This window comes from Fonsecaea multimorphosa, assembly GCF_000836435.1.
Source record: "Fonsecaea multimorphosa CBS 102226 unplaced genomic scaffold supercont1.26, whole genome shotgun sequence".
NCBI lineage: Eukaryota > Fungi > Ascomycota > Eurotiomycetes > Chaetothyriales > Herpotrichiellaceae > Fonsecaea > Fonsecaea multimorphosa.
Window position 1 is genome coordinate 41,150 of NW_015971660.1, and position 27,325 is coordinate 68,474.

General features: G+C 52.9%; 8 protein-coding genes across 8 annotated transcripts; 5 read left to right on the forward strand and 3 right to left on the reverse strand.

Moving 5' to 3' along the window:
• Positions 1-483: 483 nt before the first annotated feature.
• On the forward strand, positions 484-2,052 carry Z520_09764 (uncharacterized protein; the record flags this gene model as incomplete). The annotated part of the gene is made up of 1 exon (XM_016780258.1): positions 484-2,052. The coding sequence occupies one exon, from the start codon at positions 484-486 to the stop codon at positions 2,050-2,052; it is 1,569 nt and encodes a 522-aa protein (XP_016628501.1).
• Positions 2,053-2,179: 127 nt separating this feature from the next.
• Z520_09765 (uncharacterized protein) lies at positions 2,180-2,946 on the reverse strand (the record flags this gene model as incomplete). The annotated part of the gene is made up of 2 exons (XM_016780259.1): positions 2,180-2,814; positions 2,880-2,946. 2 exons carry the CDS (start codon positions 2,944-2,946, stop codon positions 2,180-2,182), a joined length of 702 nt encoding a protein of 233 aa, XP_016628502.1.
• A 272-nt stretch (positions 2,947-3,218) lies between these two features.
• Positions 3,219-5,396, reverse strand: Z520_09766 (uncharacterized protein; the record flags this gene model as incomplete). The annotated part of the gene is made up of 1 exon (XM_016780260.1): positions 3,219-5,396. One exon carries the CDS (start codon positions 5,394-5,396, stop codon positions 3,219-3,221), a length of 2,178 nt encoding a protein of 725 aa, XP_016628503.1.
• A 2,013-nt stretch (positions 5,397-7,409) lies between these two features.
• On the forward strand, positions 7,410-9,605 carry Z520_09767 (uncharacterized protein; the record flags this gene model as incomplete). The annotated part of the gene is made up of 1 exon (XM_016780261.1): positions 7,410-9,605. One exon carries the CDS (start codon positions 7,410-7,412, stop codon positions 9,603-9,605), a length of 2,196 nt encoding a protein of 731 aa, XP_016628504.1.
• Positions 9,606-11,113: 1,508 nt separating this feature from the next.
• On the forward strand, positions 11,114-13,520 carry Z520_09768 (uncharacterized protein; the record flags this gene model as incomplete). The annotated part of the gene is made up of 2 exons (XM_016780262.1): positions 11,114-11,317; positions 11,367-13,520. The coding sequence occupies 2 exons, from the start codon at positions 11,114-11,116 to the stop codon at positions 13,518-13,520; spliced, it is 2,358 nt and encodes a 785-aa protein (XP_016628505.1).
• Positions 13,521-14,651: 1,131 nt separating this feature from the next.
• Z520_09769 (uncharacterized protein) lies at positions 14,652-17,852 on the forward strand (the record flags this gene model as incomplete). Its single annotated transcript, XM_016780263.1, has 1 exon — positions 14,652-17,852. One exon carries the CDS (start codon positions 14,652-14,654, stop codon positions 17,850-17,852), a length of 3,201 nt encoding a protein of 1,066 aa, XP_016628506.1.
• A 3,620-nt stretch (positions 17,853-21,472) lies between these two features.
• On the forward strand, positions 21,473-23,572 carry Z520_09770 (uncharacterized protein; the record flags this gene model as incomplete). Its single annotated transcript, XM_016780264.1, has 5 exons — positions 21,473-21,726; positions 21,790-21,988; positions 22,043-22,241; positions 22,315-22,635; positions 22,692-23,572. 5 exons carry the CDS (start codon positions 21,473-21,475, stop codon positions 23,570-23,572), a joined length of 1,854 nt encoding a protein of 617 aa, XP_016628507.1.
• A 1,971-nt stretch (positions 23,573-25,543) lies between these two features.
• Z520_09771 (uncharacterized protein) lies at positions 25,544-26,293 on the reverse strand (the record flags this gene model as incomplete). Its single annotated transcript, XM_016780265.1, has 1 exon — positions 25,544-26,293. The coding sequence occupies one exon, from the start codon at positions 26,291-26,293 to the stop codon at positions 25,544-25,546; it is 750 nt and encodes a 249-aa protein (XP_016628508.1).
• Between the last annotated feature and the right edge of the window lie 1,032 nt (positions 26,294-27,325).

Genomic DNA, 27,325 nt, shown 5'->3' on the forward strand with positions numbered 1-27,325 from the left:
ACGCAACAGAATGCAAAGGATGGAGATATAAGAGTGGGTGGGACAGTAGCGATTGCGTTTTATAAGGAATGCTCAAGGCTGATAGATATACAGTCTGCCAAGAAGGGATATCAGAAGTGTCATCCGAGGTTGAGTCACACGGTTTGCCTGACAGAATGTTTACGGCTTACGAGTATCGTCATATTAATATAATGACAGGCCACCAGGCCATATATATCTCAAATGACTGAAAAATGACAAGGAGCCCTTTCAGTCAGACAACTTGGAACGCACCTATTTTCGACGTGACTCAAATCCACAGTCGGACGGAGTGCGGCCAAATTCTGCCTTGTAGGATTTTTCAACCGGATGAACAACTTGGAATCATCTCAGCCTGCCTCGTACACTGCATTGCCTCAACTTCGGCTCCTTTACCGGTCAGGCTGCAGTCTATTCTGGTAGCGTCCATGGCGATAATTTATCATTTGATCACTGGACCTCATCATGGAATACCTCATTCGGTTTGTCCAGGCACATGAAAGTTTCCGACGGCCTGAGATCGAGGCGCTTTCGACGCTTGCTGGACTGCCCTATGAGATCGTTTCCTATTCCGAGACTTCACCGTTTTGTGTGGTGAGGTTTGCTCCTGCCGTCGATACACATGATGGGGAAGAAAATGGTCTAAGAGCGGTGGATGACGGCTCTTTCGAGAGCCTCGAGGCGAGAATCAGGAATTTTGAAAGCCGCTCCATCCTCTCAAAGTCCATTTACGAGATATGGGGACAGGGGCGGGATTATGATGAACTTCACGCGGATGTGGAACGGAGGAGTCACCACCTCTGGGACCGTTATCGCCATGTATCGTTCAAGTTCTCGGTGGATTCTTACTGTAGCACGAGGGACGTCGACCAACAGAGACAGATCATCAACTCATTTCGATACCTTGATCTCCAGGGCAAGATCAAGATGAAGCACCCGGAAGTGGAGTTCGCCGTCCTGGAAGAGTGGCTTCCTTTGACCTTGTCGAGCGAAACCCAAGGAAACGCGCCAGCCTCTGAGGCGGCCATCGACAAGATAGCAGGCACAAGTCTGAGAAGAGTGTTCCTCGCCCGCAAGATTGGCGATTCATGTCGCTGGCTAAAGGAGAAGCATGACCTCAAAAAGAGGCCGTACATATCGACAACCTCGATGGACGCAGAGTTGGCGCTGCTGACCGCAAACATGGCCCTGGCAAGCCCTGGGAAACTTTTCCTGGACCCTTTTGTGGGCACGGGAGGCTTCATGATTGCCGCTGCAGAGCTAGGAGCTGTCGTTCTAGGATCAGACATCGATGGCCGCAGTTTCCGCGGCAAAGGTCTCGGGCTGGATCAGGGGGTCGGAGCAAACTTTCAAAAGTACGATTTGACGCATTTGTTCGGAGACTGTCTGACTTCTGATTTGACGAACACACCGTTTCGCTGCGCTACGACTGTGCTCAAGTCGACCGATGGCCGGTGGCTGGATGGAATTGTTTGTGATCCTCCGTATGGCGTGCGTGAAGGGTTGAAGGTGCTTGGAACGAAGTCGAGGCAAAGTCGTATGGAGACAGCCGATATGAACAGCGAAGGCTCCAGTCATTCGGAGACTTCCAACCCGCTGACAGAAGTTTTGATCAACGGTGTCCCGGCGCATACGCTGCCTGGATACATACCGCCAAAGAAGCCCTATTCCTTCACGCGCATGCTTGACGACATCCTTGACTTCGCCGCCAGAACGCTGGTTGATAGGGGCCGCATCGCGTTCTGGATGCCGAGCGCGAATGAGAACGAATTCGGCGAGGAAGAAGTCACCACCATACCGACGCATCGGCACCTCAAACTGAAACACGAGTGTATCCAGAGATTCAACAAGTGGAGCCGGAGATTGTTGGTGTATGAGAGACTGCCTTGGACCTTCGATTCAGAGGTACAAATTGCCGGGTGTGTTAGTCGAGAGGGAATTTCGACAACCAGCGCTGGTTATACGGCCGATGAGCTGAACCCTTTCCGTAGAAGGTATTTTCAATCCTTTGGTGTAGACAGAAATGGAAGCTAGCATTCACCAGCTTGTGTATCCTTGGGACCGTCATAGAGTCGTTCATAGCCTTCCAGTTGTCCCCCTTCTGAGCAGTCAAAGGTGATAAGATACCGACCCTCTTCCTCTTCTAAATGCAAGAGATCGCTCAGCCGTCCACCTTGAGCTTCTCAACGGCCGCGACAGCATCCTCTCCGTCAATGTCTTCCTCGTCACCCTTCCCAGCCAGACCCCTCTCCCACAGCTGCTTCCCTGTCAATCTCTTCTCCTCGACCTTGCCGCCCTTCTTCTTCCTATCCTCGGCCTCCTCTTCCTCGCGCGCCCTGCGCTCCCTCTCCTCCATCTCCTTGCGAAACTTCTCCCGCCATTCCAGGAATCTTTCCCTGTTGACCAAGGTGCCGTGGAACTTGCGGTTCTCCGCCTCTTCCTTCTGTCGGGCCTCGACCTCCTTGACTTCTTCCGCCTGCCGAATCCGGTCGGAAATCAACACCTCTGCGGCTTCTTTGAGAGTGGTGACCAGTGTGAACACCATGGCCATTCCGAGCGAGTCCTCTATCGTGGGCTGTAGAGCGTCGAGCAGTTGCGCCTTGTCCTCGGCGATGTCGAGTTGCGGATGCTTGGGGGCATTGGGAGGCGATGTAATGTCTAAATGAGGACCAACATCAGGGTAGGCTTCTGGATAGGTGACGTTGAGCAGGAGGACCGGAGGGTCAAGTGTTTCGTCGTGTCCCTCGCTGGGGAGGTCTAGTGTTATGGATATCCGATATGACGAGTCTGAGAGGTCTAAAATGAAGGCCGGTATTAGGCACTCTGTCCATATATCTTTGTTGTCAATTGGGAGTGCGCACCTGTGATCTCGTCCGGGAAAATCGACTCGAGCACTTCTCGCTCTTCTTTCTGCTCTTCTATACCCATATTTGAAGGAAATCGTACAAGAACTGCTCCAACGTAAACCAAGTCAAAGATTAGGGTCCGTACGCCGCATCAGTGCAAGTCTAATAAGGTTGATGATATTGTCCGCGAGGTGTGAAAGTGACATTGGTTTGCCGGACATGACCCGCACTCCATTTTTGCGGTGGGGGGGAAAGTACTCTGGGTTCCTAGGTGTATATTGGATAGGGTGCTTGGTATATCAGTGATGGATGACCAGCATCACGAGCACCAACTCACTCATGCGGGAGCAAAAACTACAACTTCAAGGCTCCTCCTGCCAATGCGCCGCCAGCAGGGATCCCTCCCCTGCTCCCTTTCTTGCCGCCGAGGTCTTGCAATTCTCCCTTCTTTCCAACAACCTTGACGTTGCCTTTGCGGAGCTCAGACAAGATGTCCGCCTTTTCTTGCTCTTTGGTTTTTGCTTTCGACTTCTTGACGCCGCCGTCTCTACCTCTGGCACTTGTACCAAACCCTGAAGTCAATGTATTTCCTTGTGCTTTCTTCATCCGCTCCTTCTCCCTTCTTCTCTTGCGCAATTTCTCTTCTCGTGTCATTTCCTCTTTGCTTACACTTGCGCCCCCTTTGCGAACAACCAGATTGCCCCTGTTCTTCGTCTCTTCGCCAGGTCGATACACCTCCTGAGGTGCAAGCATGCTTTCTTCCGCGTTGATACCCATTCCAACTGGCCTTGCATCCTCCATGCTGATGGTGGGTTTGTCTTCAACTGTTTTGATCTCAACTTCCACCCGCTTGGGCTTGAAATGTAGATTGCTCAGGAGATCCAGTTGACTTGACACCTCTTTCCACAGCCTTGAGATCTCTTCGTGCTGTTTCTTCGTCGCCGCGGACCTCCTGTCGACGTAGCCTGGATCTGTAGCACGGAGATGGTCTTGCTCATAAATTTCTGCAAGGCCAGACTGCGGCTTCGTGTCATCAAGTTCCACTCGGCCTCTGCGCGTTTGGTTGGCGGCGCCCAGACTGTCAGGATGGCGGCGAACAACCTCGTCAAATTCCCGAGCCAAAATGCGTCGTTTGATCAATTGTTCGATGCCTTCCGAAACTTCGGCGGTGACTACGGGCACAGGCTTACCAACTCGTTCGAACTCTAGATCTTCTTCGATCAGAGAGTTGAGTGGGCGGTCTGCAGCGCGTGCTTCTCCCGAGAGTGTCCAGTCTCTTTTAGCCACGTTGGCTGCCTCAAGGCGGCGGATTTCAGCTGCGATGGCTGCTCGCTGCTTCTCATGCGTAGACATGTTCTGGTTTGACCTTCTCACGCCTTCCATATCACTTCCGGATTCCAAGTCAGAATCTTCTTCCTCTGACTCAAGAAGGTCACGTCGAACATCTGAAATTGCTCGCTGCATATCGCCCTCGAAGTCCTCATCAGGGGCTTGGGGTCGCTTAGTCGGTTGAGTCTTCGGTAATGCCCGCATCCGCGTTGTCTTTGATAATTTCTTGGGCGGAGGCGCGAAAAAATCGGAGTAGCGAACCTCATTGGTGTTTTGCAGGCCGTCGACGCCGGCGTCGAGAGCTTCCTCGCCCTGGCTCATCATATCGTCGTCGGTATCTTCGGCATTGAGGTCGGCGTCCCCAAACGTTGGGCCGTCTTCTTCGTCTGATTCTTCTTCAACATCCGAAAGGCCTTTTCCTTCCCTGTCTTGGCTGGCAGAAGTCGCCTTCGGTTTGTGGAAAGCCATGGTTAAGGGGTCTGCATCCCAATCGATCTCATCCTCATCGCTCGGATTGTCGTCTTCACCGCGAACATCCTGCTGCTCGAGAAATTGGGTCTGCTTGTTGAAGTCGTCGATGGAGAAAAAGCCATCGTTGAGACCATTTGGGTCTTGCACATATGTTCCGGGATCCTCTTGATCGGCTTCAGACGTAGAATCTCCCGTCCCGGCATCCTCAACATCTTCGAGATCATCAAACTCTTCTGCACTGTCCTCTTCATCGAGGTCCTCGTCCTCTAGCACGTCGTCCTGCATGTCCTCGTCGTCGAACACCTCATCTTCATCCTCATCTTCTGACCCATGCGAAGCCTCAACTTCATCCGTGTCGTGGCCATTGCTAGCGATCTGCTCCTGCGACTCTGGCTGCACTCGAGTTTTGTGAAGAGCAATGTCCCTCTCTGTCTCTTTACAAGAAGCATCCAAGATCCTTCTCGTCTGCTCCCATACCTGCTTTACCCCGAGGCCATCCGTATAAACTTGACGCAACTGCAAAACCTCCTCTTCTCGCTCAACATCACTCCGCTTTCTCTTTTTCCTGTTGACGTCTCGCCTCGACTTCTGCGCAGCTGCGACATTGGCAGCCAGAGGGTCCAGAATCGTTTTCACATAGGCCAAGACCTCGGAGTGGAGAGAGGATGAAGGTTGGAGGAAGGACTGGGTCGAAGTCGATAGTGTGGTGACAAGCCCACCAGAGTCAGCCATTGTGTTGTCTATCGCAGCAACAACAATTATGACAGGCAGCGCCGCCAGCCACTACATGTCCGCAAGGCTGCAAGAATACTAAAAGGCACTCCGCACACTTAGGACACCGTTTCTGGGTACTCGGTACTGTGGTTTGCCGTCAGATCGTGAAGCAAATATTTTTTTTTTCATATGCGGCAAGAGCCGCGAAAGGCAAATGGCTAGATAGGTTTTAAGGTTTAGGTGCAGATGGGCGGTGGTACACAACCCTAGGTACCTCCCTAGGTATGAAATGGGTGGAGAAGTCTGGGTATTGCGTAAAAGTGTGGGAAAATTTGTTCGAAGTAGAGTGCGAGGTATGAGTGGAGGCGTCGCACAATGCTTGTAGTGCGCAAGTTTTAATTATTGATTTGCTCGTAGGCACTCCACGGGCACCCGGGCGTCCGGCGGGACATACCTGGACGAGTCGGGCAAAGAAGGTCGCTGGCACTACCGAGTCTACGAGGTACAGGGGAGGTATGTTCTGCGTAAACATCCCTGGTATTCTGTTTGGTGCCCCGAGGCTTTCTGCAGCTCATCTCTAGCGGCGTTATTACAGAGCGTCTACAGGGCTTTTCCTCTTGTGGGCTTAGTACGGACTACTCCGTTAAGAGCTGCAGCTGAAGAAATCAAAGGCTGTGGATAAAGTTTCAGTTATCATCTTCCCAGCCACTTGGGCCTTGGAAACACACACGCGTAGGTAGGCACTCCTTTAGTCGCACTCAGCACTCGGTCATCCGCCGACACAAGAAATACGACATGATTCTTTTTGGCTTTTGACACGCTCTGGCGGTATCTCGAGCAGCACAATGTTGGATGAGGTCAGTGCGGAGGAGGGGAGAGGAGGAGGTGGCCTGAATGGGTTTCTGCGGATCTCCATTCTTTCCATTCTTTCACATGGTGTGAAATCATTGCGTGGCTGGGTCCCATGCATGTCGCTTCGAAAAAGTTTTTTACTTCTCCAATACCAATTTGCCCGCTTACCAGGTAGATACTTGCTTAGTGCAGTTGATCCAGTACGAGGCAAGAAGGAAAGAGAGAAAAAAGTACTTGTCCCCCCTTAACATAGCCAATCGAAGGCACAGATGCAAGCGGGCTCTCGCACGAGGGGCAATAGGCAACTGGCAATTGAGCATCACAGTGCGAATAATGTAACGGCGCCCAGCTTGCAGTTAGTGCCGAGTGTTGTGACTGGTCCTGGAAGGCTTCCTCACATACCTAGTACCTAGTCTCGTTCGTTGCTCGTACGGCACAGTCCGGAATCAATGTCCAAATTGAAGTGAAACCGACCGCCAAGTGTCCGACTGACACAGCTGGACATGGATGAAGCCGGGTCATGCCAGTCAGTGAAACATTCCGGATATGCTTGAATAGGTGCTACTAGGTGCTATTGTGGTTTTTCAGTCATGACAACTTGGGCTCGATGCTAGTCGAGCATTTGACGGAACTTTATCTCAGTCCTGGCAGTTTGCTCCTACCTGTTTCGTGAACAGACGCTGAGGGGCGGAGCCTAGGGATCCACGGCGCCTGCACAGTTATACAGGTGGGGATGGCGGGAACCCAGCGAGCCAAGGGCCCAAGCCAGCCAGCTGTGCCCCAACTCGCAAGGTTATCATTGTTGGGGACCAAGCCACTTTGATTCCTGGCAACTCTCTCTCTCTCTACCTACCATTACTGACCAGGCAAGCGGCTATCCAGTACTGGACTCGGTGCAGGAAATAATAATTTTGCCTTTCTCGTTTGCTCGTGCTAAAACATTTACGTTCAATTTATTTCCCATTGGTACCCCGCCCCAATCCATTGACCGCCGGTCTCCATCTCACCTCCATCCTACCATGAAACAATCAGCCCGGGTCATTTGAAAAGGGAAGAAAATATATGTGCTCCAACTGCCACCTCGGAGCTATTCCTGCAGCCACATACTCACCTCGTCGTGAGGATCGTCATAGAGTGCTCGGTGGTTCTCCCCCCCAGACTTGAGCGTCGGTAGTCGCCATGAAATTCGGTGACAACTTCTATCAGAGGTCGGTCCCCCAATGGGCGCCATACAACTTCAACTACAATGGCATGAAGCAGCTCATCAAACAGCGGACATCCGCCAATCTGACCGGCCCGGTGGAAATCCCCGTGCAAGGCAGAAGTCGATGGGAGGAAACAGACAAGGTCTTGCTCGATCACTTGCGAGACCAGTATGACAACGTCACTCTGTTTCTGCGGATGAAGCGGGGAGAAATTGACCGAAGACTGAGCTCTCTCAAAAAGCAGATTGCAATGCTCCGGACATTTGCCGACGAGAAGGCTCTGGAAGGCAATGCTGTCGCCAGTGCCCGCGGTCGCAAGTATCGAAGACTCACCCAGGAATGCGAAGAGCTTGGGGACCTCATCCAAAAGGTCGCGCGCTTCGCTTCGGCACAGAAGATCGCTTTCCGCAAGATCCTCAAGAAGTACACGAAATGGACAGGTTCGACCACATTGCAAACTCGCATGGATGTCGAGGTCTTCTCCTCCAACCAACTGCAGACCGACTATTCGGATTATCTTCAAGAACTGGCTGAACAGACAGCCATCCTGGCCGACAAAATGGCCACCCCACCGCTTCCAAGGCATCAACAAGAACAATCCACCGTTCAACAGCAAACCAGAACTTCGGCGTCCAGCCTGCGGTCCCCTATCGCCAAAATCAATAGTGCTCTCAACCAGGCCCCGTCGGCGTTTGATGCCGCCATCATGACGGTTCCATATGGCGAGGCCGCCGGCAGCGCCTTCTACTGGATCCATCCAGATAACCTCGATGAGGCCCGTGCCCTGGTCCAGAGACACATGAAGAAGGATGACTCTCTCGCTCCTACCCCTTCACGCACGAGCTCAGATGGATCACTGAAGTCGCCGAGATACACATCTTTTAGTGCCTCCAATAGTAGTCTCACTCATATGGTCTTCTTTGACAATGCCCAGAGGTTCGTCAAAGACCAAAGCTCTGCTAGGCCCTCGAAGATAGCCTTGAGCGCATACTGGACCCGCGATAAAGACGCCGCGGTCACTCTCGCCGGGCTCTCACCCACCTCATCCGGTGAAAGGGCCCTTATCCTCGACCGCGAAGACCTTGGCGTTGCTTTAGACCGGGACTCGCGTCTTTCCAGTGGTTCAAGAGAAGCGACCACCATTCAGCGATATCTCGTTGAGCACCGGGATGTCAAACCATTGGCCGAAGTACAAACACATCGTACGCGTTACTCTGGTATGACCAACACTGCCGACGTCGCGAATTGGGCGACCCTCGACACCTCGATCACTTTTGGTGCGGTGGACATGCACCACCTCGGGGAGGTACAACCTTTGCTCCAGCCCAGTAACACCTTCCCACATGCCACCTTGCATATCCGTTGGGAATTCGCACGGACACCTGCCGTCGTACGCGCATTGGACGACTCGCATTTGGTGTACCGAGTTTACGATTTTACCCTCGAAGACATGGCCATTCGCACCGTTCAGACAGATCTCCCCTCGCCATCTTGGCAATCGCTACTGGAAAAGGACATCACCAAGCTGCCCCTTCCCACTGTTGGTGAGAACAGCCACTACTTTAGGCTCAAAACCGCCAATCGACTCAGGGTCAGCGCAAGCGATATGAGTGGGACGTCCTCGGGCCCATCCTCAAGTGAAGGCCATGCAGACAGTCTCTTCTCTACAGCTACCCATGGACAGTCCTCTATTACGTCCAATGAAGCTCGAGCCACTGAGACAGTGACTTCGCCTGCCGAGGTGAAATCCCCGTCGAGCAGAAAATCACGGAAGCGAGCACGGATTGTCGTCCCTGAGCCGGCTGCGTCTCAAGGGAGATACTGGAATGAGTTTGACGATGGCGACTCCGATGTCAATCCTCAGGATTCCTACGCAATCTACGTGGATCCCAACGAGCCTGCTTTCCCAGTGATGTCCCAAGCGTGGGCCACCTTGAAGTCCTGGTGGCCGCTGAAGTCTCTAAATGGAGGGGCCAAGCCTGCAAGCGAGACGACACCATTATTGTATGATGAAGAAACTGCCTCCGTCGAATCATCCGACTCGGATTCGCTGTTGATAGTGCACGAGGGGCAACTGCGCCGTAGTTTTGTTTGGGGTCTGATCGGCGGCTTGAGCGCTGCCTTTGTTATTGGCTTTGCACTTATCCTGTTTATATGTTTGCAAGCATGAAGGGTGTCAAGGACAGGATGGGACGGGTATTCTGCTCGTGTTTCTGTTCGGCTTGAGCGGGCGGTGTTGGATGGGCCATGGGTTCTACAGAGGCCTTACGTCTAGCCTCACTCATTCTTGCCACGGCCGTAACTTTGCTTTTGACATGAAATACATGCTATGTTCACTGCTCCGCTGGATCATGAGTAAGAATACGCTGGGGCGTCACAGAAGCCTTGGTTGACAATGACCCTCAACCAGACACAAATCGCCGATGGACCGGATTGACTTTCGGCTAGACGGAACAGGTAAGAGAGAGTAAAAGAAAGCACGCGAGCACATTTCCTTGTAGCGGCCATTCACTGATCTCTGCAGCTGGTGCAGCATTAGGGCCGGTGGTGCCAAAGCTGGTGGGCTGGTGGGCTCACCAGGCTTAGACTGCCTTAATGTCGCGCTACCAAGCACCTACTTTCAACTACATGGACGGAAAAATTTGCCAGCTGCGGCCGGCCGATGCTGTACGAGCATGGACTCCTTTCTCCGGTGTTGTGAAGTTCTGGACCATCACAGAGGACGACAGGACACTCGGAATTCCTCCGGTAACCTTTGGTCCAATCACCTAGCCCAGACCCTGGTGCATGCAGTAAGCCAAAACGATGAACGAGTATGAGTCAATCCGTAAGGGAGAGTTCCGACATTATTTGGTGGTGGTTATTGCTTCTGCCTTTCCCATCATCCTCGGGGAGGCGATTTATCAGAACCCCTCACGAGTGAAGGGGCGGGCTCAAGGGTCTGGTTTGGGCCTTTTACCAATGCAGTCTAGCCCTGCTTCAACTGTGCATCTGCATGCATTCGCGACCGTTGCGCTGCGTCGTAACAGGTTGCTCCGCTCTGATGCTTCCTTCTTCCAGAGAATAGGCGAGGGATATACTCCAACTACTACTGCAGTTTGTCAGGCGATGCGAGGCATGATAGTGTCACTTCTGCATGTCCTGACGAAGAGACACTGGGCGGCTCCGATGCAATGCCAGCAAGATACTCCGTCTAATACTCCGTTTACCCCGTGGCTACAGCACCTCGAGCACACCTCGACCCCTCGTACCCCTCTCATACCAACTTGGTTTAGTCTTGCTGCGTCATCAGCTCTATGAGTACCTAGTGGGTGCCTAGTGGGTGCCTAGCTCGCTAGGCGTGCAAATCGCAGGTATACCGGACGGAATCACGTGTTGCGGTGGATTTCGCCCCGAGGAGGCGATTGCAGCGTGCCTTATCTTGACGTAGCCTTATCTACAGCCCTTTTGTCCTGGGCATCACTTACCAGCACCGACCTTATCAGGACTTCCCAGAATCTACTCTTCTAAGTGGTCTCCCTTGAGATCTGGTCGTTCCCCGGAGATGCAGATCTCAGCTTCGTATCTCCAGGTCACGGCGTCATAGCTCTTGATAGAGCCTGTGTGTGACATCGGTCAACATGTCCGCTCTGGGAGGCTGGAGCTTTCTGCAGCGTCGATGCTGCTCCGTCAACAAATATGGCTGCGGATGAGGAGCAATTGGATGAAAGGACACATCTCCTCCCTCATGACAGGAGGTTGAACTCCCTGGCTGGAGAAGCAGACGCTGCTTCAATTGTTTCTTCCCACATCAGCAAAGAAGAGCAGGCGCTGGGCGACACCGCCGTGGGTGAACGGCTGCCCTACAATGACTATACGACGATTGACTGGCTCCATGATTTGGTAAGAGTCTTTCATCGCCGTTGACCGACTGAAACTGACCTTTCCACAGGTCAAAGACTCGTACAGATACCGCGCCGTACACAGCGGCAAAGGTATCCGAAATGGACTCATGGCGCTTTTCGACTCCTGTGAGGGCTGGATTGCAGCGGCAATTATTGGCACTCTAACGGCATGCGTGGCTTTCCTCGTGGACATTGCCGTTGCCACCGTCAGCGACTGGAAGACAGGATATTGCCGGAGCAATCCGTTCGCCAGTAAAGAGCTCTGCTGTACGTCCAAATCCCCATTGACGCCTCTCGCCGATACGGGTACAACCTGCTCCGACTGGAAGTACTGGACGGAGAATTACTGGCATGGGTTTGGAATCTACCTGGGATTCGCCTTGCTCTTCGGAATTATCAGTGGAACAGTCACCTTGACAACCAGAAGAGCCCTTCCGGCAACTGCTCCAGGCGTTGGAGACAGTGGACCAATGCAGAAAAACAGCGATCAAGCGAAGCGCGAAACCTTGAAGCCTACAGCAGCTGGCAAGTCAATCTACATGGCCGCCGGGAGTGGCATTCCCGAGATCAAGACCATTCTATCCGGCTTTGTCATTCCACATTTTCTTGACCTCAACGTTCTGGTGGTAAAGGCCGTTGGGTCTGTTTTCGCCGTGTCGACAGGCATGTGTTTGGGCAAGGAAGGCCCTTTCGTCCACATTTCCACCTGTGTCGCATACCTGGTGGGAGTCCGATTTCGCAAGTATCGAGAGAATGGTCGGAAGCTGCGAGAGCTTCTTGCTGCTGGTTGCTCGAGTGGCCTTTCGGTCGCGTTCGGCGCCCCTATTGGTGGCGTCCTGTTTGCTTACGAAGAAATCTCAACATACTTTCCGCGGAAAGTGCTTTGGCGCGCATTTATATGCTCTCTCTTCGCCGGCATGACACTCAAAGCTCTCAATCCGACGGGAACCGGTAAGCTTGTGCTCTTTGAGACCAACTACGGCACTACGTATCGACCCTATCATTACATTGTATTCGTGGTCTTGGGTGCTGCGGGGGGAGTCTTTGGAGGCATCTTTTGCAAGGCCAATTTCTTCTGGTCTCGCAGGTTTCGGAAATACAGCATCATCAAGAACTATCCGGTTTTCGAGGTGTTTTTGGTTGTTCTCGCCACGGCGCTTTTGCAATATCCCAACCCTCTGGCTCGAGAACCCGGCGACGTCATCATCAAGAATCTTCTGGTCGACTGCAACGAAAGCTCACGGACATCTTACGTCTGCGTGCAGGAAGGGTCCGATTTACCCTCGCCAAAGTATTTGGGCTGGCTCGCGTACGGAACGCTTGTTAAGCTGGTCCTGACGACTATAACATTTGGTATCAAGGTCCCTTCGGGAATCATCATCCCCGCTCTTGACGGCGGAGCCTTTTTCGGCAGGCTTATCGGCCAACTGCCTTTCTTGCGGCACTCTATCTCCCCTGGCATCTTCGCCATGGTAGGTGCCGGTTCCTTTCTGGCTGGAGTCAGTCGAATGACTATTTCGCTGGCGGTCATCATGTTCGAGTTGACAGGCGAGCTAGAGTTCATCGTGCCAAACATGATCGGTATCATGGTTGCCAAATGGGTGGCAGATGCTCTTGAGCACGAGGGCGTGTATGATCTTGCACAGACCGTCCTAGGGCATCCCTTCCTTGACCTGGATAGCAGCATGAAGCTAGTTCAGCAGGATGCCCATCTTGTTGAGGAGCTAATTCCTCCTCCCCAGACTATGCGCGAGATCACGGTGGACGTTCCTGACAACGGCATTGTCCCCCGTGTTTTACTGACGGAGAAGCTGCAGCTGCTGCGCCGCCGGGGTCTTATGGACGCTGGGCTTGTCCTTGTCCAAAAAGCGATGCTACAGGGCTACCTCGCACAAGGAGAACTCGAGTTCGGGTTAGAGACTCTGGGCCAGACGTTCCCGGCAGGCTGCGTTGTTCGTCTTCTGCCTGCTGTGGCTAGTGCAGAAGTACAAGTGGAGCACGAAGGGGAGCTTGACCTGTCGCAGTTTATAGACCGGACACCATTGACGATCTGTGCCAAAGCACCGATGGAATTTGTGGTGGAGATGTTCAGCAAGCTAGGCGTCAGGCATTTGTGCGTCACCGAAGAGGGGAGCGGACGGCTTGTGGGAGTGATCATCAAGAAGAGGTTGGTGGTTTGGCTCGAAGGTTTGAAGCATTGACGGGAGCGGGCGGAGATTTAGAGGAGGGAAGCCTAACTCGATATGACTTTTCTCACGTCAAGTTGGAGCTGGTGAAGGTGTTTGCCCGGTGTCACAATATGCGTACCTCGGGGTGACGAGAAGAGTATAGATGTGTTGATTCTAGTCCGGTCCTTTCATTCTGCATAGGCGAGGTTGGAAGACGTTGGCCAGTGAGGTCAGGTGAGGACCATGACAGACAAATGATGTGCATACAACCCCCTCCAGCACCTATTGAACTTTGACCGTTAAAGAGGGGCTGCCCGCCCAGGCACAAGGAGGGGGGTTTACCTACCTAGGCACCTACCTACAGGGGTAGTCGAGCATCCAATAGCCTGTGCCAGTGATGGCGGGGAATGGGCCGCCTCGCCCACTGATAGCCCATCATGGCCCGGGGTGCTCTTTTCTACTATTATTCGTTGGCGTCCAGGGCTTTTGCTTTTGACTCCTCACGGCCTCGACGGATTCTGAAAATTCTCAGTGGGCCGATAAGATAGTCTAGCTGCAAAGTTGCTGGCTCCTTTGAGATTGGGTTCTCTACAAACGACATCAAATTCTTCACGACTTCATCACCTTTCCGCCACTAGCTTCGAAACCTCCCTGAACCGACGCCTTGATCCTCGTCTTCAGCCCCGCCATGCCCTCTTGCCTCCCGTCTCCACCGCCTTGTACGAGTAAGAAGGAAATTTTTGGAGAGAGAAAATTTTTTACTTTCAGCAGCTGACATGGTTACGCAGTATGATGGATTAAGTTGCCCAAGGACAAGCCTGCAAGGCCACACCCGAGTCAAGTCCACAGGAATCCACACAGCTACGTCCACCTGTAACACGAGGAGCGAGCTTGCGTCGACAAGCACTGCATCTTGCTCACTCTGTCCACCTCCTACCCTCGGGTCGACCTTATTTGTCCCGCTCTATATTCCTCATTCCCGGACCGTCTCGCGTCACACGAGGGAGGACTACAGGCTGCGGACTAGTACTCGCGAGTAAGCATAGTGCCTTTCCTCAGGCCCAGCCCTCTTGTACGTGTTATCCGCTGGAAAGAGCCGGGCACTAGTAGTGGAGTTTTGCATGTGAAGTGCGGGACAACATGATATCCCCATAAACAGCCAAAATGTCGACGACCTCCTCCTCCTCGAGCAAACAGCATGCTCGCCATAGTGCCAACTTCACAAAGAGCCGCCCAGCTCCGATGCCCAGCTCTCCCTTGAAGAGATCTCACAGTGAGCAGGTCATCGAGGAAGACAATCCTTTGGCCGTTTCCGACCGTCCCTGGATCGAACGCCCTCGAGCCGCATCTTCATCCAGCCAGGCCGCAGAGAGAACTCCTGCAAGGTCTTTCTACGTCCGTTCTTTCCATGGCCAGCTAGATCCAGCTCAGTATTCTTCTTCCGCTGGCCTCAGAGACCAGACTGCGGAGCTTGCTGCGTTTGCTCTTTCCGATACTGCCTCCCACCTTGGAACCTCTCCCCCGACTTCCTCAGCTGCTTCCGATGATGGTTACCCTGAAGTCATCGAGGAAGTTTCCGAACCAGTAACTCCAGCAGGTTCGGACCACGAGCATCCTGGTGATCCAACCGTCTCTGAGTTGACTGCAATGATACAAAGTTCTACGGGCCAAGAGGAGGAAGACCGTCACCAATACCCGAACGGTATCGACAAGGCAGCACCCCATCGTCCAGCGTCGTCGAGCAGGCCGGAGGCTAGTCAGCCAGATGAGTATACAGCCCTCATTGGTAACCGGCGGGTAGACTCCACAAAGTATGGCCATTATGCGGACGTTGAGCGGCAGTTTGACTCGGACAAGGGTGGTATTATCCAGAAATGCAAAGCCTCTGCGAGAAGAGTGCGGTCATGCTGTTACACACTCTCACACCCCAAGACGTGGAGTGCCCGTGCCATATACCGGGAAGCCATCGTCCACCCCGTCAGTCTGCTTCCAGCCGTGTTTCTAGGGTTGCTCCTAAACATCCTTGATGCTCTCTCCTACGGCATGATCTTGTTTCCTTTGGGAAACGAAATTTTCGAAGGTCTTGGATCGGACGGGATTGCCATGTTCTATGTCAGCACTATTGTAGCCCAGGTCGTCTATTCTTCTGGTGGCTCAATCTTCAGAGGCGGCATTGGGTCCGAAATGATTGAGGTTGTCCCCTTTTTCCATAAGATGGCCTTTACGATCCTCCAGAAGGTTGGGGATCAGAACCCCAAGGCTGTCCTTGCCACCACGATACTGTCCTTCGCCATCAGTTCTGTCCTGACTGGAGTGGTGTTCTTCCTCATGGGAGCTTGCAAGCTAGGGTCGTTGATTGGTTTTTTCCCGCGTCACATTCTTATTGGCTGCATTGGAGGCGTTGGCTGGTTCCTTGTTGCTACCGGCATCGAAGTATCCGCTCGGTTGCCTGGTAATCTGGAGTACAACCTTGACACCCTCAAACAGCTGTTCCGGAGTGACACAATCGCCTTGTGGACCGTCCCATTATTGCTGGCCATCACTTTACTCATTGTACAACGCTTTGTGAAATCAAACCTGCTGGTTGGCGGCTACTTCCTCTCGGTCGCTGCAATTTTCTACTTCTTCAAGTCCGCATTGGGCATTTCAATGGACACGCTGCACACTGGAGGCTGGGTTTTTGATCCACCTCCGGCCGGAAACCCCTGGTACCATTTCTACACGCTGTACGACTTCAACGCGGTCCATTGGGGAGCTCTCGCGGATACCATCCCGGCCATGTTTGCTCTGACTTTTTTCGGCATCCTGCATGTCCCGATCAACGTGCCCGCTCTGGGTATCTCTACTGGCGAGGATAACCTGAGCGTCGATCGTGAGCTGGTTGCGCACGGTATCTCGAATTGCGTCAGTGGTCTCTTCGGAAGTGTGCAAAACTATCTTGTGTATACCAACAGTCTTCTCTTCATGGACAGTGGTGGCAATGACCGTCTCGCAGGACTCCTGTTGGCAGCCTGCACCGTCGGCATTCTCTTGGCTGGCCCGGCTATTATCGGTTTCATCCCCATTATGGTTGTTGGAGCCCTGATTTTTCTGCTGGGCATAGAGTTGCTGGATGAAGCTCTGGTCGGAACGTGGGGCAAAGTCCACAAGCTTGAATATGCCACCATCCTGATCATTGTCGTCACGATGGGGGTGTGGGATTTCGTGATTGGGATCCTGGTTGGCATTTTGCTTGCTGCTTTGAGTTTTGTTGTGCAGACGTCGCGAAGGACTGCCATAAGAGCCACATACTCCGGGCAAGTTGCCAAGTCTCTCGTCCGACGACCGCCAGTTCAGCTCAAATTTCTCCGAGAGACCGGCAAACAGATCTTTCTACTCAGACTGGCAGGGTATCTGTTCTTTGGGACGATTGTCGGGGTTGAGAAGCAAATTCGAGCTCTTCTGGAGGAAGATGCCTTTAGGGACCGTCCTCTGAGGTTCCTCATCTTGGACATGGCTCAGATCAGCGGCATTGATTTCTCTGCCGCAGAGGCTTTCACCAGAATCAACCGTCTTCTGCAGAAGCGCGGAGTCGAGCTTATCGTGAGCAGCTTGGATGTTGATGGAGAGATTGGACAAGCTCTTCGTAACGTGGGTCTGTTTGCAGCAGATTCAAATGTCGAGATCTTCCCAGATCTAAATGTGGCACTGGAGCACTGCGAGAACGAATTGTTGACCGCCCTGTATCGCCAACAAGAGCAGCGTCGCCCAAGACGGATAGGAGGGCACCTTGACGTGCCTCGAACTCGGCCTCAAGAGCTTTCGTCCTCGTACAAGGCAGAATTCATGGGCAGCTCCCCGAGACGAAATCATCTCCATCAAGTTGCTCAGACTACTCTGGACGAGGACACGTCCAGCTTAGCCAAGTGGCAATCTTTCAAGCAACCTCTCCCCTTGTTGCTGCAAATCTTTGCGGATCTCTCCGACAAGAATGAGGATTTTTGGTACCGTGCCATGAAATACTTTGAGAGGGTCGTATACCCGAAAGGCTCTGTGTTGTTCAAGGTCGGAGATCCTCCGAACGGCTTCTACATGCTTGAAGAGGGCATTCTGCGCTGCGATTACGACTGGCCACAGGGCAGGTACTCGGAGCTGATCGTGTCTGGGCGCCCATGCGGGGAGCTGCCCTTTTTCTCTCAAACACCGCGGACTGCTACGATGGTGGCAGAAAAAGACTGTGTTACTTGGAGACTAGATGCCACGCGGTGGCAAGATATGCAGACACGAGATCCGGATGTGGCCCAAGAGTTTCTCGTGATCAGTTTGAAGTTGACCAAGGAAAGGATGGACACTGTAACTTCTTACGTTCTGACGACAGCGGGCTGAAGAAGGCGACTTCGTGATTTGCTAAGCGAGGCTTCCCTGGTACATATTTGGATTGGCAGTTTGGATGGAAAGGAAGACAAAAATCATTCAGTGTTGGGAAACGAGCAGCCTCGCACGGTTGTTTGTTTGAAGCGAATGGCGCTGGTGGTATGCATCGAACCACAAATGGCTTCCCTGTTTTTGAAACCACTCCAGGTCGACAGTACATTGTTTCAAATGCGACAGATATCGAAAATCTCTACACAGTACAAAAGATGGTCATTTTGGCGTTGGTCGAGACAGTGCTCGATATGCTCCTGTCTGGGTTTATTTGGCGGTACGGAAGGCTCAATATGAGCAGCTCATTGATGACAGAGGGAGCTATTGAATGGGCACTGCGCATCAAAAAAGTTGCATGGTATGGAGGTCTCTGCATGTATAGTTCCCATCACCACTGCTTTGCGTTTCCCTCGACCTTTTGACCGAGGTGATGAAAAGATTGGTGCTTCTTACCGAACGGTAACATGGCACTGGCCTCGGTTGTTGCTCTTTCGATGTTGATTTCGATCCGGTGACGCTGGATGAATACTAGGCACCTACCGAGTAATAATGTCTCTCCCCTTGAGCCGCACGGGTGCGCTGTGGCGCCTTTACTATGAGTCCTCGACTCTGTACTACTCGTAATCGTACTAACGAGCGCGCGACCCCCCGCTGTATGGAGTAATTAGTAGTGAGACCCTCACGACCCTGATCCTCATCGGTTAGATGCGCGACGGACCTACTCGTAGCGGGCCATGGCCCATACATACGCAGTACCTACCTAGGTTTGACCTGATGGGGACGTGGGCCCGGGCTCCTCACCCAAATTATTTATTTTTTTTCACACACTTCATGAATCGTGGCAGTCCGCCGCACAAGTGGGCTCTGAGCGAGCGACAAAGTCTCAGCTTGGACCAACTACTAACTAAGGCTTGGGCTGGGGAGGACGGACATGTTCTGCAGGTTCGTTTTTAAGGCGCAATTTGAGGATCGGGTGTGTCTCGAATCTTTTGGTCGGTAAAAAAATGGGAAAAGGAGTTGCTGGCTTTTTTCCGAAGGGTTAACCCCTCGATGGATGCGTCTGGTAACCGTACTGTACCTGCACTCGACGCGTTGATATATATACCCCTGGGATTAGGAGTCGGACTCTTCGGCGACAGAGAGTGAGTGTGTTGGGAAGAACTTTGGGAGACTGGCACTGTTACCTACATACCTAGGAGTTGTATATTCGTACTCGCAGGGTAAGCCAAACTGTGCATGTGCTGATTGGGGGTGCATTCAAAATACTATTACTTAGGTATGTACCGGTAGTAAACCAGTGCTGGTACGGTGCTCCGTCTATCCACTGTTCTCGTACCCAGCCTGTTTCAGGTTTGGACCTGGGTCCGCGCTTGAGGGGTTGGTGGGAGCTGCTACGGCATGGACCCCCAATTCGCGCCGTTCCTTCCTCAGGGGTCCGGATGGGTTTCGAAATTGCAGAGACCTACCACGGTCCACGGGTGTGCACGACTGGAGAGCCAGCCTACGATTAACCGGCCTACCTAGTACCTACAACCCCGCCAGGTCGATTGATTGGTGATCTGGAAGAGGGCCTTCCCCCATGATATTATCAGGATCGACACCACCAAAGAGGGTCCGCGTTGCAGCAATATTAACGCGTTGTCGCAATTATCCGGGAAGAAGATAGCCGTGGATATGACAACCTGCTTCAATGAGAGGGGCTCCTATCGTGCGTGAATCATGGCGGCGGTAAAAGAATGTGGCAGGACAGCATAGGGGCCATTCCTGCTCTAGTAGCCATGATTGATAGATGAAGTTGCGGTCTCGCCTGGGTGCCTGGCGCTTTGTGATACTGCGTCTGGCGCGCAGAGCGAGCTGATGCGCCTTTACGCGACTGGTGGGTTAATACCTTCGGAGACTGACACCCGCCAAAAGCCACGGTATACCTCGTATCCCTCGGATTCTCGGCATGGACGGAGACGAGGAGTAAGAACCTTCTACAAGAATCATCCGCTACCAATCCCCGTTGTCAGGTTCCTGCTGATGGGGCAGAAAAGGGAACAGTTCTTACAGTAGTCATGGACTGCAGGCTGCCGATTATATGATCACACAGGGTTGTCTGATCGGCCACCGACGCGAGAACTATTCCTGGGATTCGTCGATGGGCATGTGACAAACGCACGAGGCACGTCATTTCTGCAGGTGGCCAGTTGATGGTCGCATGACCAACGGCCTTTTTTGTTACCACTACTGATATGGTGATATCTTGTTTCTCTCAGAGTCCATGGCCATCGGAGATCCTATCTTGAGTCACACACGCAGTGCCCGCTCCTTAGCTCCTCTTGTGCATTCTCTTGAAGAGGGGGGTGAGAGCAGTGAAAGTCGTGAGGGAAATATGATATCGTGGGTTCCTTGGCGGGTTCTTTCTCGTTCCATGGGCCGAATAGATCTCTTCTCACGGAATGGTAGGAAGTTTATCGATGTGTGGGTGCTCCTTGTGGCGGGACTCATTATGGCATCTTGTCAATACGTGCCTTGTCACCTGCAAGGGTCTCGCAACGCCCTTCACACAAAGTTCCGCAAGATACAGCCGTGACTCGGTGTGCCAGCCTGAGGCTGCTGCAGGAGGCCCCCTTGGCGTCAGAAAAGAGGCGTGGACTTCTGTTGCGAAAGCCATGTCAATGGTCCTCCTAACTGCTGACTGCAGTGGTGAAACTTTCCTCGACCGGCGGTAGACGGCGGTGCTCTGAGTGAGCTCTGGGCGCATACCAGTCCCTACTCGTACATCGAGGCGATGCAACTAATGAAAACCCGTCGTGAATCGATTTATCGGAAGGACGTTAATTGTGATTTTGTTTCCTGGGAGACATGTGGGCGGCAGCAGAAATGGCGAGGGCAACCCGCAGGGTCAGTGCTAGGGCTATTTCGCACTGCAGGCCTGCAGGCCAGGCTACCAAGGCTAGCGTGGAGGGGCTTGAAAGGCTACAGGTTTCTCCACCAAATTATTCACAGCAACCTGGGCCGGGCGCGCTAGTGTTTGTTCAAGGCAAGCACAGGTGGAGTTGGGCGTGTTAGCGCGTTGCCTAGGGGCGCCTTCAAATCTCCTTGCCCGCTAAACGCCCTTGGGTGCCCTGCGCAGCCTGCGTGACTGGAGCCGCCCAAGAGAGCCACAGAGCCCGTTACCAGCAGTGCCAGCCCCAAACAAATCGAACTGGAGAGATAAAAGACCAAAGACAAAAACTAGACGCACCCCATCTCACACCACTCGTCTTGCCTGCCCACTGTCAATCTCGCTCCCTTCATCTTTCCTGGAAACCAATCCCTTCCTGCTTCTCATACAAAATTGGTCTTCTTCAAATCTCCTTCTTCCTCAATCCCTTCCCTGAAACGTGACTGCCGGCCCAAAGCCTTGTGGTCCTTGATTGCCATTGTCAATTTCTCCCTTGGACCAGACCCTCGAGATCCACTTGTTTCTGCAGAGGACTTATTCTCGGTCTCAAGTATTCTTCTCGACACTTCCTTCCTTCTTCAAGTTGTTGCCTTCTTGAACAAACTCCTCCATATCTCATACGCGTAACACACTTCCATTCCAATCCAGCAACATGTCTGTCGAAGCTCCCAAGCCCGTCGAGGAGACTCCGGTCGTCGAGCCTACCAAGGTCGTCGCCGAACAACCAGAGACCACGGCCGAACCCACGGAGGCTGCTGCTCCTCCCGCCGAGACCACTGAGGCTGCCCCTGTTCCCGCTGAAGAGCCTGCTGCTGCAACGGAGGAGGTCAAAAAGGATGAGCCAGCTACCGAGATTATCCCTGCTTCGGAGGGCGTGCTGGGATACAAGGAGCCCACTTTCTTCAAGTATGTCGGCTGGCCAGGGGAGCAACGTAAAGTGACAGAAAAGGACTGACTTGTCGGTTGCAGGAAATTCATCTTCAGCAAACATTACTTCTGGTTCCAAGAAGAGCCAACCACCGCCGAGTCCCTGACCAATTTCATGAGGTCTGAGAAGGCGGACACAAAACATTCCGACGCTGCGTGGGCACGTGAGACCGGAAAGGGTTTGCTCTTCTACTCCAAGCGTGTCGAGGACAAGGCAACCCCTGCTGGTATTATCAACCTGGTATGTTAAAAACGTGTTTCAAGCGGTATTACATGCATTAACAATTCCCGCTAGTCCGATGCTTCCAACGTCATCAAGGAAGGCCTCCAATTCTCCTTCAAGGCTGGTGCTCATGTCCATCGCTTTGAGGCGTCCTCGGCCAAGGAACGTGACAGCTGGGTTGCTGGCGTTGAGAAGGCAATTGAAGAGGCAAAGAGCCTGAAAGAGGAGATCACTGGTAGTGAGAGCTACAAGAAGAACGTTGAGGAATATGGTAGGTTGATATACACCCCTGTTTGCGCAGTACCATCGTCTCCATGCTTGACGGCAAGCTAATGCAGCCCTAGCCAAACCCGCATTTGTTCCTGCCGCAGCGGCTGTCAAGGCTTCCCGCTCCAAGTCCAAAGAACCGAAGAAGTCCGTGGACGCATCTACTGCCGCTGCTGCTGCTACCACCGCAGATGCTGGTGCTCCTTCTAGTGACGCAGATGAGGTAACAAAACCTGCTGCTGAGCGTTCTCAGTCGCGAAAGCGTGGTAGCATCTTCGGAACCCTTCTTAGCAAGAAGGAAGAGCACGCCGAGAAGAAGGAAGAGAAGCCAGAAGTCCCTGCTAAGGATGACACCAAGGAGACCCCAGAGGCAGCTGAAGCCTCCTTGGCCACTGCTGGTAAGTGTTTTCGAATTACGATCATGTAGTTGTTTTCTAACGAAACTAAGAACCAGCTGCGCCTGTCGCTTCTGACAAGAAAGAGGAGAAAGAGGAGGTGACCCCGACCGAGAAGAAGAACAAGCGTGGCTCTGTCTTTGGCAGCCTCTTCAGAAACCGCGTCGCAAGCCCAACCACTGAGAAATCCGAAAAGGATGCTACGGCGAGCAGCGATGTTCCTCCAGTCTCTGAGACAGCTCCCAAGATCGAGGAGCCCATTGAGAACAAACCCATTGATACTGCAGCTGTGACTGCCCCGGTCGACACCGTCACCACCCCTCCAGTCGAAGAGCCTGCAGCTGCCGGAGAAAGCTCTGCTGCCCCCAAGACGGAGAAGAAGGGCGGCTTCATCGGTTTCATCAAGAAGACTGAAGCTAAGCTTGAAGGCAAGAAGGAGACCAAAGAGGAGACCAAGGAGGACAAGGCTGCCGAAGCTATTGCGAAGGACCCTGTTGCCGCCGCCAGCACCGAGCCAACAGAACCTGCTGCTCCCACCGAAGCTGCCGCCGAGACTACACCCGCTACCGAAGAGCGCCCTGCTCGCGACAACAAGCGCCGCACCTCGCTTTTCTTCAACAAGAAGCAACAAGACACCGCCGAAGCCGAGGATACTGTCGCTGAGCCCAAGCGGGAAAAATCTCCTCTTCCTGGTGGCAAATTCATCGGTCAGCTTGTCCGTCGCGCTAGCAAAGCGATCAAGTCTGAGGGACCGAAGGAAAAGACTCCTGCTGAGCCTGCCGCCGCCCCTACCAGTGCGCCTGAAGCCCCTGTCTCCGAGACCCCGGCTGTTGCTGCAGAAGCTGCAGAGACCAAGCCCGCCGAGCCTGTCTCTGAGCCCATTCAGTCCACGCCCGAACCTGTGGCTGCGACGGTCCCAGAGGTCAAGGCAACTGCTTGAAGGTCCGACGAGGCCAGAGACAAGACTCCACGCACATCTCTATCACATCCATCTCGACTGTCTCGAGCGTCTAGTCCAGTTGAATTCGAGAAGTGGTGGGACGAGAAGACTTACAGCACTCCTCCGGCGGTACCTCCTCGAAGCCCTTCTCGTCTCTCTGGCCTCGTGGTTTCGAGGTAGCGTGACACGGTTGGATCTCCATCAGTCCGTCCTGTTTTGCACATCGATCTTTTGAGATACCCAGGTCTATTCGACCCATTGACGACAAACTCGGACACCACTCCTTTTGTTATGCATTCCTCTCTTTCAGGATACCCCTCGCACTACTAGATCGAAATCGATTGTCTTTTTTGAGTTATTGTGGATTTGTTTCTTGGTTTTGTGCTTTGAGTACAGATACCCCACTTAGGCACGTTCTTGTCCTTACGAGAAGAGATACCCCCGAAAGCAAGTTGTTGGTGGAAAAGAAGGCAAGGAAAACAGGCATACCATCGCGAGGGAAAGGGAGGCTTATCAGTTCGACCTGTCCCTCGGCGACACGGGACACTGCGTGAAATCTTGTGGAGCACATTTTGTGGCCATGTTCCTGTTCACAGTTTTGAGTGAAATCGACAGATTGGATCAAGACTGGCGGACAATGTGGCCAGGAATCATTATTGCAAAGCAGGAACAAGACAGACAACAGAACACCTAGCCAGTGAACCATGCAAAGCAGAACCAAGCGTTAGGATAGTAATAGTTAATACATGAAATTGCAACACGATTACGGTGCAGTGAACCTGTTGCATGTTCTCAGACTCCAAGGAATGGCACCAGCCAGCGATGTACCCAGCCAGCCAGCCAATGTGACAATTCTAAGATGGCATATACGTATCTTACTTATGTCACCCACGACACCTGCTGTACTGTGATGAAACGCTGTACTCGGGACCTCGTACTTGGAACGGGAATTCGCTTGGAGTGCTGCTACCACTCTGTACCTAGTACTTACTTACCTTACCCTACCTTACCATACCATAAATTATACTCGCGTAACTTTGTGACGATAACGAGGCTGCTTTGACAGGAACGAGGCTACTTTGGTGACGGCATGTCAGAAGGTACTCCGTTCATGTGTCAACTGCAGAAATGACGGGCGTGTTATGTAAAGGACAGAATGGGTAAGAGAAAAGAATGGACAATTGAATCAAGTAAAGTGACTGAGTTGCATTTCATAACTCCATCTTCTCAGAGAAGAATGGAAGGCTGTGCAAAGGCCCCTTGAATAGAAAGCCCTGCAGATCTGATCAGACTATATAAAAGGAGTGGACGAACACATCCCCGTTCAACCCACGCTGCTAAGCATGGGTTCCATCCGTGATGGTTCATGCGTTGAAGAAAACATCAAGACACGAACGTGAAACAGGCCTCGAGTCAATCCCCTTCAAAAGACGCCGCAGCACAGGAAAATCCCTTTTTTTGCAGTATCGAGATTGAAAGAGGAGACGGTCAGAAAGCCGTTTCGTCGCTGTCGCCAATAAAACTCAGCACAAGCCAGAAGAATCAATGACAAGCCGTCAGGACCATTCAAAGTCTGCTGTTACGCCTTCTTCGAAAGACACCAGACTGTCATCGGTAATAAGAAATCGTAGCGATATTGGTAACAAGGGAAGCCTGAGCCACCCCGTCGGGCGGAGCTCATCAACCCCAATGATCGCTGTGTGACCCCGAAAGATCATAAACATGGAAAGAAAACAAGGGCGACGTGGCGGTTTAGGGGAGGCAGCCCTCCTGGCTTCAGCCTAATATAACCCCCAACCCCAAGCGTCATGCTGCTGTGTCGGCAACTACCAAAGTGGTAGTCACAGCTTCAATTGTCGTCCGATTGCATTTGCAAAAAAAATCCAACAGCCGTTCAAAGCGGAGGCTTCTCGGGTGCACCCTAGAATTCTGCCACCCATCAACAACCGTCGTACACTTTCAGAGACCCGCTCATTGATTCTCCGCGTCAGGGTCACCTCCGAGACGGTAAACAATGGCCCTGAGACGTTGAATCTCAGCTTCGGCCGCCTCGGCGTGTTCTTGCTTCCGCTGACGAGACTTTCGGGCGGCGGCAGTGTTCTTCTTCCTCTTAGCTGTCTCCTTGTCATCATCACTGTCGATTTTGATTTCAGGCAAGTTCTTGCGGGGCTTGGATGCTTTGGAGACACCGTGCGTTTCCGAGCGCTTGCGCGTATGGTATGGCTGAGACGGCGGTCGTCCAGGTGAGGACTTCTGTCGTACCATACCAGTCTCTGGCGCTGCGGAAGCCGTCCGAGACATCACAGCGCTGGAGGCTGACTTGGGGAAAAGTTCGGGAGCCATAGGCTGGCAGGCGAACTGATCCATGCCGTTCGGAGGAAAGAGTGGCATCATGCCGTCGAGTTCGGCGAAGTTCAAAGTGGCATCGAGTTCCCCATCTTCCAGTGGGGATGTATTCAGACCACTGCTAGCCATAGCAGGAGACTCCAAGAAGCTCGAGTCCGGAGTGCTCAAGTTAGGAAAAGCGGCGGATGGCGGGGCCGACATGATCATTGCGTCGTCCTTGAACAAGTCGGTGGGTGAAATAGTGCCATCCGTCACTCCAGAGTTGACGGTGGTGAAGTGATTGGACTGGAAGGTGGGCTCGAGGTCCAAGAAGTCGTCGTGGGAGGCGCTGAAATCGCCTCCCGGGAGATACATCGAATCAAAGGCGGTAGCCATATTGCCTGACACAGTTAGTGACTTCGTCCGTGGGATCGGACGGAGATCGTAAGTACCTTGTGGGATGTGAGGGACCGAGTAGTTTCTACGAGGAACAGTTGTTGTTGAGTCAAAAGCAGGGACAGGCGGCAGACGCTGCAAATGAGCAAGCTGGCGCAGGTATTTCTCTTGAGTGGATTGGTTTTGCAATGCTAGACTGGGAAAAGACCGGTGATTGGGTGACGAGTAGAGATGCCCGTGAGATGGAGACGAGATAGACTGAACTGGAGAGACCCTGCTGTTGATGGAGAGATGCCGAGTCTGGGCTATCCGTTGGCTATTAGGGGCTGTACTCGATATCGCCTGCGCACGCGAGGCTTGAGGAGAGATCCTGAGAGGGGTCTCCGGAGCGGCGAAGAGCTGAAAGTCCTGATTGAAGTTGTGCTGCTGTTGGTTCTGCGACGATGCAGTTGATGTACTTGGGGTTGGGGAACGCCATGTTTGCGGATGATCCGTGGTGAAGGATGTGAAGTCCAACGCGGGAATGGTTGCGGTTGGAGGAAGAGAAGTCGTTACGCTTGGAGCGAAGACGAGGTCCTGCCGGATGTTCACAGGTACTCCAGAAGGAGACTGTGGACGAGGGGTGAGTTGAGAGTTAAGTGGAGCAGTGACGGGTATGGTGACTGATCCTATCTTGCCTGAGCGAGATAAGAAGTGAAGCCGAAGACGATCAGAAGGACTCCATTTCCTGTGAGTCGCAGTGGTATCGTTGTTGATGTTGTAGTGATGAATGATGGTTGGATGGGTGAAGAGAGAGAGAGAGAAGAAGAGGAAGAAGGTCCAGGCATCCACAAGGGGGCAAGGCACGATTATAATAATTATTCAGAAGTGGTTGAGCGGGAGGTGCAGCCTGGGCAGCTCTGGGCATCCCACTCCTACTGGGCATCCCTTGGGGCCGCTGTGGTGCTCGCTCTGGTGCCCAATGGGTGCAATCCGTGGAGGTTTTGGTCAGCCTTGACGCCACTAAATGCGACCCCGGGCTACATCGGCCAC